This window comes from Prunus avium, chromosome 8 (genome assembly GCF_965620075.1).
Source record: "Prunus avium chromosome 8, drPruAviu1.hap1.1, whole genome shotgun sequence".
In the NCBI taxonomy this organism is placed as follows: Eukaryota; Viridiplantae; Streptophyta; class Magnoliopsida; order Rosales; family Rosaceae; genus Prunus; species Prunus avium.
In genome coordinates this window covers 33,878,117-33,896,938 of record NC_142291.1, presented here as the reverse complement: position 1 = coordinate 33,896,938, position 18,822 = coordinate 33,878,117, and the positions used below count along the sequence as shown (strand labels likewise).

The 18,822-nt window shown below is 38.1% G+C and overlaps 2 protein-coding genes across 4 annotated transcripts; both read left to right on the top strand.

The window, feature by feature from the left end:
- The first annotated feature begins 834 nt into the window (after nucleotides 1–834).
- LOC110753779 (serine/threonine-protein kinase STY46-like) lies at nucleotides 835–7,516 on the top strand. Of its 3 annotated transcripts, XM_088246014.1 has the most exons (17): nucleotides 840–1,412; nucleotides 1,944–2,054; nucleotides 2,800–2,897; nucleotides 3,067–3,186; nucleotides 3,685–3,739; nucleotides 4,015–4,125; nucleotides 4,424–4,474; nucleotides 4,690–4,865; nucleotides 4,988–5,095; nucleotides 5,582–5,655; nucleotides 5,772–5,947; nucleotides 6,074–6,169; nucleotides 6,566–6,646; nucleotides 6,736–6,789; nucleotides 6,900–7,034; nucleotides 7,145–7,226; nucleotides 7,273–7,516. In XM_088246014.1, the coding sequence occupies exons 1-16, from the start codon at nucleotides 1,209–1,211 to the stop codon at nucleotides 7,217–7,219; spliced, it is 1,725 nt and encodes a 574-aa protein (XP_088102140.1). In that variant the 5' UTR covers nucleotides 840–1,208; the 3' UTR covers nucleotides 7,220–7,226; nucleotides 7,273–7,516. The 3 variants fall into 3 exon arrangements, 2 of the variants coding, with proteins under 2 accessions (XP_088102140.1, XP_088102139.1); XM_088246013.1 differs by having other exon boundaries at nucleotides 841–1,412; nucleotides 7,145–7,516; XR_015826417.1 differs by lacking the exons at nucleotides 7,145–7,226; nucleotides 7,273–7,516 and having other exon boundaries at nucleotides 835–1,412; nucleotides 6,550–6,646; nucleotides 6,900–6,986.
- Nucleotides 7,517–11,994: 4,478 nt separating this feature from the next.
- On the top strand, nucleotides 11,995–17,523 carry LOC110753822 (mechanosensitive ion channel protein 6-like). Its single transcript, XM_021954799.2, has 5 exons — nucleotides 11,995–14,300; nucleotides 15,713–15,836; nucleotides 16,153–16,446; nucleotides 16,536–16,738; nucleotides 16,839–17,523. The coding sequence occupies exons 1-5, from the start codon at nucleotides 12,361–12,363 to the stop codon at nucleotides 17,125–17,127; spliced, it is 2,850 nt and encodes a 949-aa protein (XP_021810491.1). The 5' UTR covers nucleotides 11,995–12,360; the 3' UTR covers nucleotides 17,128–17,523.
- Nucleotides 17,524–18,822: the final 1,299 nt, after the last annotated feature.

Genomic DNA, 18,822 nt, shown 5'->3' with positions numbered 1-18,822 from the left:
ACAAACACAAACTGATAGGTATATCTCACTGAACCCCTTTAATTACCTATCTGCCCCTCACGTTTTTCTTATGAATTCATTCATATTAAACCCAACCGCTTTCTCAGCAGCAGAAGCATCAAAGTCTGTTTTTTTTTACTTGATCATCAAGATACCCCCTCGACAATAAAATTACACTTGTACCCTCGGTGCATGGCTAGTGGTCCAGTGCTGCTCCAAACAATTAGGAGTCAAATTTTGGCCTTGTCTCTGGATGGGGGTCCATTGATCATACACCGGAGGCCAATATATAAAACTAAATTAATAAGGGAGGGGCATAATGGTCTTTGTGCTACGAGCTTATCCGAATCAGTGGGCACCCCAGAATATGCTACTCTGTGTCTGCTTTTGGTAATTGTGAGAGAAAGGTGAGTGGAGAGGAGGAGAGGGAGCGAATTCAGAGACGTCTCATTGGCCAGAGGGAACGTGGCTTTGTCGTCAGGGATTCATAGAAATTAATTAATTAATTAATTAAATTTAAACATATCCCAAAAATTAATCAACACTATAAATCAAGACTGCAGCAAGGGGCTGGTAGGCTAATAGTAGTTATCCTCCACCCGATAACTTGTGCCCGTTTCTTCTATCTCTAATATCGCTTATGTGGGAAGAAATTTTTTTTTTAATAAAATATATATATTTTAAAATATAAGTGATAATCTAAATTATCGGCCAAATCCGTATCAGTTAATAAAATATGTTATGAGAAGAAAAAGGGTGAAGGATCACTATAATTGATGGAGCGGCATCACATTGGATTTTTTTTTCTCATGTTAATCAAGTAATTTGCTACCTCCAAAAAATAAAATAATAAGCAGAATTTGCAAAGTGGCTCAGCTTGGGTAGAAATGTAGAGGATCCACCTCGGCATGATTCACAGCGCCAATGGTGCGCACTACGCCGTTAAAAGAGATTGAGCCTCCTCTCTCACTGTCATCATATAAAATGATTTTTTTAAATTTTATAAATTTTTTTATAAATTTTTTGCTGTGATTTTATTATTCAACCCTCACTCTCAAATCCGCGTTCACCATATAAACGCTGCTCGTCGTTTCACGTAAAAGCAACCTACCGACGATCTTCTCCTCCTCCTCCGCTTTTTCCCTCTCTTCTCGCCATTTTTTTCCCTTGCTTCTCCGGCACTTCAAATTCCGTCGTGTTTGCGGCAAATGGTGACGGAGGACAACAGCGAGAGCTGTGGCAGTAGAGCGTACGACACGTCGTCTCCGGCTCAGTCTCGGCAGCAGAGGCAGAAGCTTGAGGTCTACAATGAGGTTCTTCGTCGCCTCAAGAACTCCAACAACGACGAAGCTATTCGACCTGGCTTCGACGATGAACTTTGGGCTCACTTCAATCGCCTCCCCACTCGGTACCTTTCGCTCTTTTAGTCCTCATATTTTCATACTATTCCATTTTATTTTATTTTTGGGTAATATTATGTGCATGTATATCTATATGTATATGTGTGTGTGTGTGTGTCACTATAGCTAGTATTTTAATTATTATTTTTTCATAACGTTTTTGTTGATTTTGAATCTGTTAATTGAAGATTAGCTTCTGAATCTAGGATATGTAAATTCTTTTTTCCTTCAATTTCTGTTTGTTCTTGTATGTCTTGGTTTGGTAGTGATCTTGTGCTTCACGTTATGACCTAAGTTTCTGTCAAGCCAAACAGAGTAGAATGAAGCAGATTTAGCAATTCTCAAACACATTATTCTACTTTTATTTGAAATATTAGAGGTTTAATAGAACTGGATCAGTTTTTGTGACTCTATTTCATTATTTCTCACAAGCAGGCTTTAAAATGTTAATCGTTTCAGTACTCTCTTTTTATTATTTTGTAGAATTAGAAACGAGTTTTGATGAGTTGAGGCACTGGCTTGTACTTGCGCAATTTCAGGTACGCATTGGATGTGAATGTGGAGAGGGCAGAAGATGTGCTTATGCACAAAAGATTACTGCATTTGGCTCATGATCCTGCTCATAAACCAGCGATTGAAGTCCGGCTTGTACAGGTTAGATCATTGACTACTACACATCTGACTTGCTAACCGTTGTTTCCAATGTTGAAGATTTTCTTGATCCTTGAGTGCTGGCGTGTTATTTCTTGTCATTTCTGTGGCTGGTGCATCGTTATTGTCATCACAGATTTAGTGTATCTTTTCTTGATTAAGTTTAGAAATTGGATTTGGATCAGGCCTAGCGTATTAAATCAAAATGTTTATTATGTCACATTCAAAGTTGTCAGTATTGTGTTAAGGAGTCCTAGCCGCGGTATAATGTGTTCCATGACCTTAATAATGTTTGCCCTTGAGTAAGATTCGTTTCCAAAAAAAAATCCTCGAGTCGAGACTGGAGGATGGTATTAGTTGTTACCTTCAATGCAATCTGCATCACACTCCTTTTAGTCTGTTCATGTTCCAAGAGTCAAGACTGGTCAGATTAGCTATGCTAGTAGCTCCCATTTGAACACAGGTTATTTATATATGAACCACATCCTTTCTTTACATGTTGTTTGGAAAATTTGCCACTCCTGAAAGTCTAGATTTGTAAGATTACAAATTATCAATGAGTCACTGAAAAATCACCACTGAAACAAAGTCTTAAATCCCATGTTCTGCTGGAATTTTCCTTCATAATTTCTTCCTTTTCCCTTTAGTTCTTTAGGTAAATTAATTGTATAGAAATTTATTTCCCATTTACCATTCTTAAACTTTGATACATGTCCTCATGCATTCTGGGAATCACAATTTTGTGTAGGTTCATCCCACCCCAGATGGGAATACAGCTGATTCTATCCATTCAGATTCTATAGGTAAAGATGCTGCCCAAAGTTCAAAGTTATCTAGCAGACAAAGGTACTCTTATTTGGTTTCCTAAATTTATCCAAATTTACAAATGCAGTTCCCAAATATTTCACACAAATAGTCTGCGAATAAAGTTGTTTACCTTCTTTTTTCTGTTCATCCCACTGCCTGGTTGTGGTTAAACATTACTGACAACTCTAGTTGGCTTTTCAAATGTCAGTATACATCCTCCTCCAGCGTTTGGCTCATCTCCTAACCTCGAAGCCCTTGCACTTGAAGCAAATACAGCTAATGATGAGGATGGCGAACATTCTATGCATGGCAGCACAGAGTTGACTCGGTAAATAGCCATTTCAGTCTCTAGGGAATATATTTTCACTGCATTTCTCTTTTGGAAAGAGTTTCAGTTTGGCTCTTAGATTTTGAAAAAAACATTTATCTCTCCTAGTTTTTACTTAAGAGTGTATCATAGGCTCTTGAAATGCATCTTCATTAAGTGTGATAATTATTTGAATTATGTATCCTTTAAATTGGTTGCATATTGGCCATTTTGTTGATGTTAGCCATGGACTTACTTGATATTTGGTTCCACAAATGAAGTTTCTGACATGCTTGATATACTGCATGTCACCACTTATCCAAATGCTAGCTAGATTAAGTTTACTTATCTATGCAAAGCTTTGATTTTCATTTTTCCCCATTGAAATGTTAACTGAACCTGAACATTAGTAAATAAACTGTATTTTTATGCCAGTGATTTCTAGTGTCACTAGTGAAGCGAAGTGGCTCAGTGCAAATAAGTTGTGATTTGTCTTAATTTTGATTGACAATGATGCAGGCCCATGCATGAAATCACTTTCTCAACAGACGACAAGCCAAAACTACTCAGTCAGGTATTTGATGGGTCTTTCTTTGAAATTAAAACCAAGTAATCTTCAAAAGATTTTTTGTATCTGTGTGTCTGAACTAAGCTTTTGACAATAAACACACTTCGAGTTTGGAGACTTTGCAAATTACTGATCTCTAAACATAAAATACTCACCTAATTTGAACCTGATATTGTCTTCATACACATGAAATATGTAGTTCAACTTTGAACTTTTTATCTCTCATACATCAAAGTATCTGATATTCTTCATGGTCATTGCTCTTATAATAATTTTGGCAGTTGACTTCATTGCTTGCGGAGATTGGGCTGAACATCCAAGAAGCGCATGCTTTTTCCACATTAGATGGTTACTCCTTGGATGTCTTTGTTGTTGATGGCTGGCCTTATGAGGTAGATACTCACGTATATATGTTTAACTATTCAAATAAAATGACTGCCAAAGTTCCAACAATTTTGTAAAGCATGGGATTGAAAATAAAGCCACACTCTCTTATATTATATTATATTTTTCACGTTGGCTTGGATTTTGTGAAGCATATGTTTGCTTAAGATGGTAAACATGATTTTGGTTCAATTGAGTGTTTTATTGAGAGGATGTATTACAACTTTGGCTTTTCAAACTGTCTGCAAAAAGCATTTTATCTTATTTACAACAAGCAACTAAGCGGCTGACTTGGTGTTGAAACAGGAAACAGAGCAGCTTAAGACTGCATTGGAAAAGGAAGTTTTGAAGATTGAGGTGATTCTTTGTTACTTATTCTTTTCTTCTTTTTTTCAATTTTTTTTAATTATCAAATTGGGAGCAAGTAATGTCCAATTGGTATAATTTTCTTTCAGTTTTTCATTAACTGAGCAGAACTATATCGTGCTTCCCTCTTTTTCCCCATTTGATAATCAAAATGCAATGCGATCAGAAATGCATTACTATAATTGAAACTTTGGGTTTCTATGCAGAGTCCGTGGCCGCCAACTCATCGATCATCATCTTCTAGTAGCGAGCATGATCAAATAAGGGTCAAATCTGAACCTACTCATCTCACAATACCCAATGATGGGACTGATGTATGGGAGATTGATCCTAGACAGTTGACGTTTGGTAACAAAGTTGCATCTGGATCCTGTGGTGATTTGTAAGTTCGCAGTATATGATGCTTATTTACTGCTTGGATCTGTTTTCCCTTCTTTTTTTTGTCACCCAGCTAAGCGTGCAGTTTTGAGTGGCAATTGACTTACTTTTTGGATTTTTGATCAGATATAAAGGTACATACTGTACTCAAGAAGTGGCCATTAAAGTCCTCAAGCCTGAGTGTGTAAATTCAGATATGCATAAAGACTTTGCCCAGGAAGTCTATATTATGAGGTATGTCAATTAATATTGACCTACTGGCACATTATTTTCATTTTAACTGACCTGGGAATATTGCCCAAAGTCAATTGCCACATAAGCATTATCTAGGGCTCGGGTTTGACTTGTTCACAAGATATTAGGCTGGAAGTGGTGTCAGTGTAAATTTTCAAGAGCAGTAATTTTTGTCCATTATTTTCTTGTAATGGCAGTTTCTAAAGAAAACCAAGATGTTGTGGTCTAGGACACATGAATAGAGAAGTTCTGTACAACTGTTGGAAATCATGAGAAATGTAATAACTTAAAAATATTTAAAAATTTAAGGTCATTAGATTTCACGCCTCAACTCAACATTCTTTTAGATGTTATCATGTTAGTGATTGTTATGTAACATAGTGATCTTCACTTCCCAGTTTTATTTTCTTGTAATAGAAAAATTGGGAGGGTTTAAAATCTACTATAATTCTTTTCATTTAACAAAGTTTTTTTTTAAACTTGTAGGAAAGTTCGACATAAGAATGTTGTACAATTCATTGGTGCATGTACCAAGCCTCCAAGCTTGTGCATTGTGACAGGTAATTCCAATGATTTTATTTTGGTAATTGAAATAAAAATCATAGTTGATGCTTTGTTATATCAAATACTTATTCCCTAGTTTCCATTTTTATGATTTATTTTTGTCTTATTACAGAGTATATGTCTGGTGGAAGTGTGTATGACTACTTGCATAAACAAAAGGGTGTTTTTAAGCTCCCAGCCTTGCTCAAGGTAGCAATTGATGTTTCCAAGGGAATGACCTACTTGCACCAGAATAACATAATCCACAGGGATTTAAAAGCTGCCAATCTCTTGATGGATGAAAATGAAGTAAGAGACCCCTTCATATTTTAGTAATGTGAATAAAACAATTCTGTGTAATTTAGGTGCAGGTAATGCTAGAGATAAATAAATTTTCGTTTTTAAACCCTCCCTGATATATGCTTCCTCTTACAGGTTGTTAAGGTTGCTGATTTTGGGGTTGCCAGAGTAAAATCTCAATCCGGAGTAATGACAGCAGAAACTGGGACATATCGGTGGATGGCTCCAGAGGTACGTACTTTCAGCCTTAAAGTTGACTGAAATTGTTTTCATGCATACCGCTATTTAGTTTTGTCTTATCTGTACTTATTATATGTATATATATGCTATGGTCTTGATAAGGTCGAATCATGTTTGGAGAGAGAGAGAGAGTTGACTAATCTGGGTTGTCTCAGATGTTGGACGGTTTCTCATGGTCACAGCTCCTGTGGTTGACATTTTACCACGACACAACATTATTTTATACTTGTTTTCTGTTTAAGAAGTGTGATTCAAAGTGACGCCTAAGAAAAAAAGTTTTTCTTTAACGAACTTCCTGCCATGAATCTGTCTGTGTTTTCCTATTAGAAAAATTCTAATTGGTTTCTTATCTTTTCATTTCCTTACAACAGTTGTTTTGCATTGAAGGTTATAGAACACAAGCCATATGATCACAAGGCTGATGTTTTTAGCTTTGGGGTTGTGTTATGGGAGTTACTGACGGGAAAGGTATTGCTTTGTTGATAGAATTATTTTATAACGGTTGTTTCTTATATTTTTTGCTCTCGGTTTAGATTGTCGTCTGTTTCAATTGGCAGCTTCCGTATGAATACTTGACCCCATTACAAGCAGCTGTTGGAGTTGTCCAGAAGGTACAGTATTCTCCATTCCAACCAAAGGCATATTCTGCTTTGAGTGATGCATCTACGTTGTTGCAAACAATGTATTATTAGTGACATGGTTCAATGACATGGTTTTCCAGGGCTTACGGCCGACTATCCCAAAGAATACGCATCCAAAGCTTGTTGAGCTGCTTGAGAAATGCTGGCGACAAGACCCAGCATTAAGACCTGACTTCTCGGAAATCATAGAAATGCTGCAGCCGTTAGCCAAAGAGGTATAACTTCTGGGTGCTGTCGCATGACATTGATATCTTGCGTAGTCATTTGGAAAACATGTCCGAATAGAATGAGCAAAGGTAACACTAAAACATTTTTTTTTTAACAGATCGGCGATGAAGGAGAAGAAAAACGCAAATCATCAGGAGGATTTCTGTCTGTCCTTAGGCGCGGTCATCACTAATCGAAGGCACATAGATGATTATAACATGAGCAAAGGAATTTACCTTGCGTGGCATTCCCCCAACCATTTCTCTCACATACCATGTACAGTATTACGTTCTCTTTGATCAACTTATTTCCTCCGTCTGATTTGTTAGAGCTCATTTTTTGGACCAACCATTCCCTTTATATTATTTTTGTGATTTATCAAAGCACTCAACAGTTAACAAGGACGATGGTTCGGATGAGCTTTGTAACTTTGCAAATATCCTGAGGCTTCACAATGACAATATATTGTCGTGAAATTTTCTTTGACCAATTCCTTGGCTTTGCAATTAGCTGGCTTTTACTTTTGGATTTCTTACTGTTATTCATTCATATGGAGTTTTCTATATCTCAACTGTTTTTTAATGGTCAGATTGCGATTAGTGGTTTATAGAAGAGAGATTCACTATTATACCCAATATAGGAGTCCAAATTATTAAAAAAAATCCCTATATGAAATGGACTTTAGAAATACACTCAAAGCTCATTTACAACATAACAAAAAGGCTTTTAACTTCTTTTAAATTACAAAATTGTCATTGATTTCTTAAAACAAGCCCAATCCCAAAATCTCATTAAAAAAAACCCAAAATACTCAATAGGGCATCAAAGTAATTTAATAATCAAAATTAAATTCAATAGGGCCAACTATCAATTTTGGGGTTTTTTTTTTGTGTGTTTATAGAAATTCAATGGTGTAGAGTTTATTTATAGTTTTAGTGCTAAGAATGAGTATATGGCTAAATATCTCTTTATGGAACCCCGGGCTAGCTTAGCATCATTGTGTCGTGAGTCTTCTTTTTCTTCTTTTTTTAAGCAATCGGGAAAGCGCGGGGCTCGACATTTGGATCACATTGCCGGGTCAGCCCGATTTACAGCTCACTCTCAACAAAGTCCTCTTTTTGGAAAAGTAGAGTGCCAAGATCGGGCCTAGAATTGGGCCGCCTTACTTGTCAATTGGGCTTGTAGCGCATATGCGGTTGTTGTTGTTTTCATTGTTTTGTTTTTGTTTTAAAGAATTTTAAGGAGAGAAAGATGATTATAGACCACTATAGAATATGATGAAGCTTAAGAACATTTGGCAGTGGTAGACTAGAGACCTTTTCAGGATCCTCTATATGAAAAATAGGATAAAAGGGGCCTTTGTTAAACTGAAAGTTCTAGGTAGCGAAAGAAAAGAGAATGAAAGTTCCTAGACTTGGCTATAAAAATTCTTTTTGTCTGCTATAAAAAAATATATATCTTTATGTTATACATCATACATCCAGATCGAAATTTTGTTGAGATTTGGGAATATACTGCGTGTTGAAAAAAAAAAAAAAAAAAAGCTAGGTTTCTTTTTCTATCTGAACACCACCTGTCTTCTGCATACAGGATTTGAATTGATTCGGTATTAAATTCAAAATTCCCTATCTGACAACTATATACAACCAATTATTTGTCGTTTCTCTTTCACATCACAACAAGCATTAGTTGATATAATTTGGTAAAGTGCATGCTTACATGATTATGGGACGAATGCAATCACACTTGCATAAAGATGATTAGTAGAGTGGAAATCTTGGGTGGGGTTTTGGTTTGTCCGTAGTGTTTTGTTCCATACGCGCGTCAAGATTAACATGTGGGTTCAGAACAATATAGTCAAAAGGAGAAAAATACTAAAAATATTATAATGCCTACATAGATTCCATGCAAAAATGGAGAAAAAACATCTCAGTGTCGCAGTCCATGATGCATGACAATGCTGAGCGGTAGTCCAATTCAATCGAAAGAGGATACGTGTTTAAGAAATAAAACTAATAATACAATATGGATGCATGTCATCTTTTAACTGAATTGTACTTAATGTGCAAAAAATTAAAAATTCTTTTTTCTGCAAACTTACATGTTTTGGATAGTTTTTAGAGTGATTAAAAACACTCTATAACAACCATAAACACTTCTAACATTTCTTGACGTATTAGTTAAAAAGTTGCTTACGAACATAAGTGCTTTTTATATATATAATTCCGGACCAGCTCTAAGAGCTCTTCAACTGGTGGACTACAACCCAAGCAGGACAGGGCCCAAGCCTAGGCAAGTCGTTCCAGCGGGCCAAATTAGTCCGGGCAAGGTGCAGGTCCCACGTGACTAGGCCAACCCGTAGGTGAAAGTAGTTTGAGCCTGAGCCCGAGGGGAGGTGACGTCACTGCTGATGCTAGCATGGCATCAGCCACACAAATTCAATTTCTTTTTAACATTGGCGCGTACCTTGCACTGACACCAGGCTAGCGTCAGCCCTAAAGTCCACTAACGATAACACACCACGTGGCGTGTTCTGGTCGCTTCGATCGATTTATCCCTCAAATCCAATGGCTGCCATATTTTAGGCTTAAAAAATCTAGGAAAAAAAAATCGAAAAAAAATTAAAAAAATTACCAAAAAATTTTGAATTTTTTATCTATAAATACCTACCAATGTTGATCACTTTCAACACCAAATCCTCATACATTTTCTTATCCTTCTATTAATTTTCACTTTCTACACAAAATTTTCTTCACTTTCAATTTTCATTTTTATTCATCATCTTATGGCATCTTCCATTGAAGCTGGAGTGACGTGGGCAACCATGGAAGATGTTCTGTTGTGTGAGTCTTGGGTCCAAATTCTCTCATATGTGGAATTTATCTGAAATTTGAAACCGAAAATCTTATCTAAAAATTTGATCAGAAAAAGTCATTCAAATTATGAGATATAAATTTTATAATAAATATTGACACGTAGGAACCCAAAATCTTATTCGAGAATATTCTCCAAATTAATTGTTTACGTTTATTAAAAAAAAAAAAAAAGTGAATAGTATTTGCCCTTTGTCATGGTAATGAGTAGAAACACACCTTACTTTTTGCAAATGCTATCACTATTACGTGATAGCAAATAGGTGGAAGTGCTCTGAGTCTAATTTGGTGATAGGTTAGAACTAACCTAGGTGACACCAGACCAGCTGTAGATAGATGGATCCTCCCACTAAGATAGTGACCCTAAACAAACAAGTTGAAAATCACTTTTCCCTTTTGGTTGGTTTGACTTCGAACCAGTGGGACACACCAGACCAGACATGTAGAGTCCAATCTACCACGACAACCATACGTCCATCCCTCTCATTATGTCACAAACCTATAATTCTTTAATGCGCCGAACGACATTCCATTTTGGCACTCCTTCCTGCCCATTGTCGTTCATCCAAGTCCAACGGCGGAATTTAATAAATAAATATATTAATCGAACAGAGCCGTACTAGACTCATGGACTCTTCGACACGTAGCGCGTATTCTATTAGCGCCGTGATTGTTGTCGTATTATTGTACTGTCACATGGTGTATTTTTAAGGGGAAGGGACAGACCGTCCGATGCTTGCCACGTCATGATATCGGAGAGGCGTGGTGTTCTGTTGCGGATGCGACTCTGTCAACGCTGTGTCGTTTGAAAAAGTTTCGCGGGCTTTTCTGGAGTTTCGAATGGAGTTGCGCCACGTAGTTAAAAGAAGAGAAGAAAACGTTACAGACCTCACCAGAATTTAGCGCGCGAAGCTCGAGGCACTGCGCTGCACATTTCCCACTATACCCCTCCTTCCTTGTTCATGTCCAAATCCACCGGAAGTCGAATTTACATGTCCAAATGGAAAATGTTAGAAACACGAAATTATTATACAAATGATGTGATAATGTTTTTTTTTTTCATAAATAAATGCTACAGTTAGTCCAGAAAAAATAAATTAATTATTATGTTATATCAGTCAGTGTCCAAATTGGTTTTCTAATTGCCAGAGATCATTTGGGCCATTTTCTGACGGTCAAGACTACGTAAATGAAGGCTGATTCTGTACTATTGGCAGAATGCTTAGTTTGTCTGAAAGGTTGTAATTTTGCAATTGATCGTGGTATCACCTAAGTATCTCTATAATCAGATTGTATTGAATCTATAAAGAGTATTAATGGGCAAAGAAAAAAGGTAAGTTGAGCACATTAGGGATCTAAAACAACTCCTCACTTTAATATTTTGGTAATTGTTCCTGTGAGACCAAACTTTCAATTCCAATTGTATTTCCGTAATTTGACAGATGAATTCAATTAATCTTTTTGAGTTATATACAAATTAGGAAACATTCACTTTACTTACTGCAATTTTACTTAGTCCCTTTCTTATGGTCCAAGCAATTGTATTTAAACTTCTTATCATTTACAATATAGTCACAGTTTAATTTTTTATTTTGTGGTTTATTTGTTACAAGGGAAATTCAAACCTAAGATTACCCTCAGTCCTCCCCACCCATTTCTTAAAGCAGTTAGGGACTAGATGAAGTACCTTTGTTCATAAGTGTTTTTTTATTTATAAAACAAGCATTTACATCGGAAGAATGTCGAAATTATTGTTAAAGACCAAATGCTTTTTGAAAAGGCACTTGAAAGTAAAATTTGAACAAGCACCACTAGCTCAATAAAGCACTTTATTGCTGAAATACACTATTTTTTTCCCTTCTGAAAGACCCTTCCAAACAAGCCCTTACGTGAGCTATATTCACGCCTTTATGGGGTTATTATTTGCTGTTAGTTTTCTGTTTATCAGTCTCGTGAATTTCTTCCTTTGGTGCTTTTCAAGTAATGGCACAAAAAAGTAATTAAACACAAGCTCCAGGGCTCTTCTATCTGAAAATATTAAATAATGCACGTTTGAAAAACCTAACCCATGCAAAACGGCCCAACCCATCTTTGCTTCCTCTTTATTACCAATACGCCATACCCGTCGTCGGCGGCACACGTTTCTCTGTTGCAGCTTCACTCTCTCTCTCTTCTCTCTTTCTGCTCTGCAACTTTTTATTTAAAAAAAGAAGCTTCATTTTATTATACCTTCCAAATTACACGCGTCAACCTAATTTCCCAACAAACCCTAAATTCAAACCCCTCTATATTATTAAACTATTTTCCTAGATTCCAAACAACACTCACTTTCCTGACATTATTTCCAGTTTCTTCTTTTTTCGTTTCGTTTTTATTTGTTTAAAAAGATTTAACAGAAAAACTAATAGCTAATATTTTAATCGGAGAAAATTGTTATTTATTATTATCACTAGTGTCGTGTATGGATTTCTCGATAAAGAAATCGTTCAAATCCCATGGCTCAGCCAAGCACATGAGGAAGATCTCCGCCGGAGCAGACGATCCCAGCCTCGAGCAGCTCCCCATTCTCCTAGATCACGATAGCCACCATCGCCAACCAATGAGCGCCTTCGATTCGTCTGACCGGAGAGAGGTCATCGTCAAAATCGACGACGGCGAGTCGTCCTCCAGCACTACTACCACAACCAGGGACGCAATGGCGGCGGACCCCGCCAAGAATGGCGGGAGGATTTGGCGGGAGTCCAGCATCGAATTCTGGAACGAAGACGGCGGCAAAAATGGCCAGGGATTTGATTTAGCGCAGCGCCGGAAGACGGCCGAGGATCCGCCGTCGAAGCTGATTGGTCAGTTTCTGCACAAGCAGAGAGCCTCCGGCGACATGTCGTTGGACATGGATTTGGAGATGGAGGAGCTACGGCAGAACGAGCGGGACCTGCCACCTGTCGCCGAGTCGCCGAGGAACTCGCGAGTCTCGAAGGAGCTCAAAGTCTCGTTCCAGGCGCCGGCGCCGGACTCCGTCGAGACTCCGAACGAGTCGGTTCGGAGGCGGTACAGGGACTCGCCCGACGACGAACGGCGTCGTAGCGGGAGGCTGAGTGACGGACAGGACGACGTCGTTCGGTGCACGTCGAACGCGTCGTTCCGGCGAGAGCCTTGGTTTGCTAACAAGAACAAGTCCGATTTGTTGAGGATAAAGACCAGGTCGAGATTAATGGACCCGCCAGAGGAACCAGACTTTAGGTCGGGTCGGATCCCGAGGTCGGGTCAGATTCCAAAATCTGGTCAGATTCCGAAATCTGGCCAGATTCCGAAATCGGGTCCGATGAAGTCCGGGATGTTGGGGCGGGGCGGGGACGATGAGGATGATGACCCGTTTCTGGAGGAGGATGTGCCTCATAAGTATAAGAGGGCTAACTTTAACGCATTGACTCTGCTTCAATGGGTAAGCTTGGTTTTGATTGTAGGGGCACTGATTTGCACGCTTACCATACCCGTTTTGAGGGAAAAGAGTTTGTGGAAATTGAAGCTGTGGAAATGGGAAGTCTTGATTTTGGTTTTGATTTGTGGGAGATTGGTTTCTGGTTGGGGGATAAGGATTATAGTGTATTTTGTAGAGAGGAATTTCCTTTTGCGCAAGAGGGTTTTGTATTTTGTCTATGGAGTTAGAAGGGCTGTTCAGAATTGTCTCTGGCTTGGCCTTGTTTTAATTGCTTGGCATTTCATGTTTGATAAGAAGGTGGAGAGGGAAACCAAGAGTGAAGCCCTTGCTTATGTGACCAAAGTCTTGTTTTGTCTCTTGATTGGGGTTTTGCTCTGGTTGGTGAAGACATTGATTGTAAAGGTGCTTGCTTCGTCTTTCCATGTGAGATCGTATTTTGATCGGATTCAGGACGCGCTTTTCAACCAGTATGTGATTGAAACGCTTTCTGGGCGGCCGTTGATTGAGATGCAAAATGAAGATGAGGAGGAAGAGAGGCTTGCTGATGAGGTCAGGAAGCTTCAGAATGCTGGGGCTACTATGCCTCCTGACCTCAAGGCAAATGCATTCCCATCCTCGAGGATTGGGAGGGTGATTGGCAGTGGTTCCTTGAGAAGCGGGAGGGTGATTGCGAGTGGAGGGCTTATTGGGAAGAGCACCAAGTTTTCTAGGCCACTTTCCAAGAAGGCAGAGGAGTCGGGGATCACAATTGATCACTTGCATAAGCTCAATCCCAAGAATGTGTCTGCTTGGAATATGAAGAGGCTAATTAATATAGTTAGAAAGGGGCATCTTACAACACTTGATGAGCAGATTGTGGATACCACTAACGAGGATGAGACCGATACTCAGATCAGAAGCGAAGTTGAGGCCAAAGCTGCAGCTAAAAAGATATTTCAGAATGTTGCTAGGCGTGGTTCCAAGTAAGTTTACATTACTTCCCATCTTCATTATAATGATGCGTGTTTGTGTTTATGATCTGGTCTGTAACTTGGCTCGACTGTATTATGGTGTTTCTAAACTTGCGTTCCTATTTGTTACTTTTTGAGAACTTGAATTTTGCTATCAATTATTGTTTTCTTCACATTTGGAAGTTGTAGTGTCATTCTGTTAGCTGATTCGTTCATTATTTTTAGTGTCAACAATTTTTGTTGTTTCCAGAACATGTTTATGCTATATTGTTGTTAGTGGAATATTTCATTTATGTAAATTAGAGTTCTTGATTTCTGATCTGAAAAAAGAAAAGAAAAAGAGTTGTATCAGCTACACCCTGAACACATTTGCATGTAGAGTTTTAATGTCGTACACCTTGTGTTTGTTGTCACTTATGGTGTTAAATGCACATTGATGTTCAAAACTCAAATTGGTTTGCAGCCTTTGTCCCAGTTTTCCTTAGAATCTAGATACTCGTAGTTAGTAGGTTGTTGACATTGCATGTGAACTTCAGTTTCTTAATTGACAACCTCAGATCACATGATTTGTGCCAAAAAGGATGCCATCTGTAGCAATATTGCGTGACATATAATGTCACTCATCAATGCATGACTAACGCCATTTATCTGTTGCCTCTAGTAGTTGTGGATATTTGTGATTTAACTCTGGTAGTTACACTTCCGTAATGTCGGTTACTTTGTTTTTTTATTTTTGGTTAGTTGGACGGTATTAGCTTTAAAAAGTTGAGTAGGTCATTTCTCCCTCCCTCTCTCTCTAGAAATGGTGTTGTTTTTCCCCCTTCCGTCAATTCCTTTAAGTTTCAGCCTTCTATGGATAGGGCCTAGTGAGCAAACAGTTGGGACTCATGTAGCTTGAGAGGTTGGGGGAGGTCTTGTTACTACTGATAAGGTTATTTGTAAGTTACTTTGGTTTATGGATACAATGTAACTATGTATGCTGATTGCATTTATATTTGTACTGCTGCTCAACATTGGTGGATGTGAATCTGGGTGAGGTGGGGGTCTTTGATGATATGAGAGCAAATAATGTAGAGTGAAAATAAATGTTGAGGATGAAATCTTACCCACACTCCTTTTTCTCTGCATGTCAAGTCCAATAGAAGTAACCAGATTCTTTGATAAATTGGAATGGCAAAGGAGGAGATACTCAGTTCACGAGAAAATAAGAGTTATGATAAAAAATAAGGATACAAAGATTGACAAAATAGTATATACCATATGTTTTCTGCGCTTTCTGTTTTGAAGTATCAATAAAACACTTAAAAACATAAAAGTATGCAATTTTTCTTTTGATTAAAATTTGTACAGATTTTGTCTTCAGCTTTCTTGTCCTCATTAAGTTCCATCTTTTGATCACATTCAATTTACCCATTTTCTGGCAGGTACATCTACCTGGAGGATTTGATGTGTTTCATGGAAGAAGATGAGGCTGTGAAGACCATGAGTCTCTTTGAAGGGGCAGCTGAGAACAGGAGAATCAGCAAATCTTCCTTGAAAAATTGGGTGGTAAGCTTCATGTGCCTAGTGTTACTGGACTCAGAACCAAACCCCGTTAGGTTTGGTTTAGTTATTTTGGTTGCTTGACTTATCAACTTAGAATTCCAAAATAGGAAGACAAGAAAAGGTGAGTACAAAAACTTCTGCAGCCCATCATTGAGAAACCTAACAGCTTGAAATCATAGGCATTGAAAAATTTCATGTATGAACATGAACATAACTGCGTATAAGACTTTCATGTTGTGGTGTTTAATACCTCTATGCCTTCAAAAAATGCCTGAACTTGTGTTTATTAGCTTGATAATGTGCTGTCTATTTGTTCCAGGTCTCTGCCTTCAGAGAACGCAGAGCACTTGCTTTGACACTGAATGACACTAAAACGGCTGTGAACACACTTCATCGTATGGTGAACGTAATAGTTGCCATTGCTATAGTAGTTATATGGCTTATTGTGCTGGGAATTGCCACGACCAAATTTCTCTTGTTTGTGAGTTCTCAGCTTGTGGTTGTGGCGTTTGTCTTCGGTAACACATGCAAGACGATATTTGAGGCAATGATATTTTTATTCGTGATGCACCCATTTGACGTCGGAGATCGTTGTGAGATTGGTGGAGTTCAGGTAAATTTTCATCTTTACCTGCATCACATTCTATGCAAATTTGTTCATTTTCATGTCTGGGGCCTAATTTGTTTATCAATGACTCTCAGATGGTAGTTGAAGAAATGAACATCTTAACTACAGTTTTTCTGAGGTACGACAACACGAAAATCACGTATCCGAACAGTATCCTTGCAACTTTGCCCATCTTTAACTTCTATCGTAGTCCGGACACGGGAGATGCTATTGAATTCTCTATCCATATATCTACTCCAGCAGATAAGATAGTTATGATGAGACAGAGAATAGTCAGGTACGTGTAAATATCTTTTGCTACTTCCTACTTTAGATTGTGGTGGGTTAATTTTTTTTATCTCTGATTGATAAATTGTTTCCTATGGTTGCAATTTCAGTTTCATTGAGGGCAAGAAGGAGCACTGGTATCCTGAACCGATGATCATAATGAAGGATGTAGAAGAACTAAATAAGATAAAGTTTGCAGTGTGGCCAACACATAGAATGAACTTCCAGGACATGGGAGAAAGGTGGGTAAGAAGAGCCTATGTGGTCGAAGAGATGGTACGGATTTTCCAGGAGCTTGACATTCAGTACCGTCTGCTGCCTCTTGACATAAATGTCCGTGCAATGCCTACCATGACAGGCGGTCAGCTTCCTTCTAATTTCACAGCAACTACAAGCTGAGTGAGGAAACAAAAAGGATGTCCATGTGTACTGATATAATCTTTCCACGAAACATATATAGATCCTTATACCACCCCCCTTGGGGGCATTTGTACAACCACAGCGATTTAAGTGCATGCAGCAGGATCCTTTAAAGAATGGAGGAGAGGATGATATCCGTTGGATTTGGTTTGACGGGTTGATCTCAAGTTAGTTGCCTTCAATCTTTGAACTAAAGCAAAATGGAGGGATTTGTCTGTTTTGTTTGATTTTGCAGATAGCAGTGGCTAATTAGAGCTGTTACTATTCTTTCTCTCACTCTCTTACTCTCTCGTATCGTCTTCATCTCTCTATTTGTCTATGCATATATTTGTAACTATATCTATTTAGTTTGTTTAAATTTCAATTGCCAGTTCAGTAGAATACCTAAAATCCGACTAAAGTTGTGCTATCTCAGTTCACAAACTATCTTCTGAATCATCTCTCTAATAATGTTAACTTCACCTCATCTCTCTAATAATGTCCCGCACTTATTGCTCTAGTATCATTTTGGTTCATCAACTAAATTTTTGATTTCAATGGTCGTTCAACTCTTCATTTGGTATCAAAACAGTCCTACCGTCAAAGTTGCCAATTTTATTGTTAAATTGAGGGGTAAAACCGTCCATATAAACTAAAATATTAATGAAGTAAACCCCATCTCAGCTCTCTGCTCTCCCCTTCCACCCCCTTCCCCGACCTCTCCTCTGTTTTTTTCCTCCTCTACGATAACATAAGCAGCAACCAACACAACATGACTCTGCCGTCTACGGTCCCACGTGGCGCCTTCTCATCTGCAACCTCACCTAGTGAGGCCTGCAAATGGGTTCTCAACATCCTAGAGGACCGGCTTTTGCAATACTCGTCAGAGTGGTCGAGCATTTGCAATATGCCATGTTTTGCTTGTTGGTTTTGATGTGCTTTGGGGATAGATTGGATGAAAACCAAATCAAAGAAGTAGAGTGTGTTCAGCGTCCCTCGCTCTTAAGTTTTGGGCGATATCATTTCCTCAATTTTTTTGCCCAAATTAGAATCTTGGGGCTTGGGGCTTGGGGCTGGGGCTGTGGGTTGCCGCTGGGGATGAGGTGGTCAGGTCGTGAGGGAGAAAAAGCAGAGGGTTGTGTGGGGGAAGGCTGAGATGGGGGAGGTTGCGGAGTTGGGATGCAAGGCAGTGTTTTTGTATAAATCTGGTTTTGTTTATTCTTTTAAACTTTTTTTTTTTTTGGTTGTATTTATGTGATTTTAAATTTTTTAATTAATTTAAACAATAGAGCCCATTTTATTATTATTAATTGTTAGGTCAATCTCACGAAAAAAAAGCCATGCGGCTAGTGAGATTCAATTTTTTAAAATTTTCTAAGTTTTATAATAATTTCCTTTATTTTTTAATTATATATTACTATTTTAATTCATAAAGACATTTTTACCGCTCAGTTTAACAAGAAAATTGACAAACTTTGACGGTTGGACTGTTTTGATACCAAATGAAGAGTTGAAGGACCATTGAAATGAAAATTTTAGTTGGTGGATCAAAATGATATTGGAGCAATAATTGGGGGATTATCTTGGTCAATAACCCTAATGTTTATATTGAGATAATAATTAGTTTTGTAATTCCTCAAAAGTAATCGAATAGAAAAAAACAACACAAACGCAGTTGTGGGTCAGGTTAGTTGG

Excerpts from the sequence above, each read along its gene's own strand:
- LOC110753779 (XM_088246014.1), top strand. The coding sequence starts at position 1,209 with ATGGTGACGGAGGACAACAGCGAGAGCTGTGGCAGTAGAGCGTACGAC. Across the intron at positions 4,126-4,423 it reads TTGATGGCTGGCCTTATGAG|GAAACAGAGCAGCTTAAGAC; the intron begins GTAGATACTCAC and ends GTGTTGAAACAG. Across the intron at positions 5,948-6,073 it reads TCTTGATGGATGAAAATGAA|GTTGTTAAGGTTGCTGATTT; the intron begins GTAAGAGACCCC and ends TTCCTCTTACAG.
- LOC110753822 (XM_021954799.2), top strand. The coding sequence starts at position 12,361 with ATGGATTTCTCGATAAAGAAATCGTTCAAATCCCATGGCTCAGCCAAG. Across the intron at positions 14,301-15,712 it reads GTTGCTAGGCGTGGTTCCAA|GTACATCTACCTGGAGGATT; the intron begins GTAAGTTTACAT and ends ATTTTCTGGCAG. Across the intron at positions 16,447-16,535 it reads GTGAGATTGGTGGAGTTCAG|ATGGTAGTTGAAGAAATGAA; the intron begins GTAAATTTTCAT and ends AATGACTCTCAG.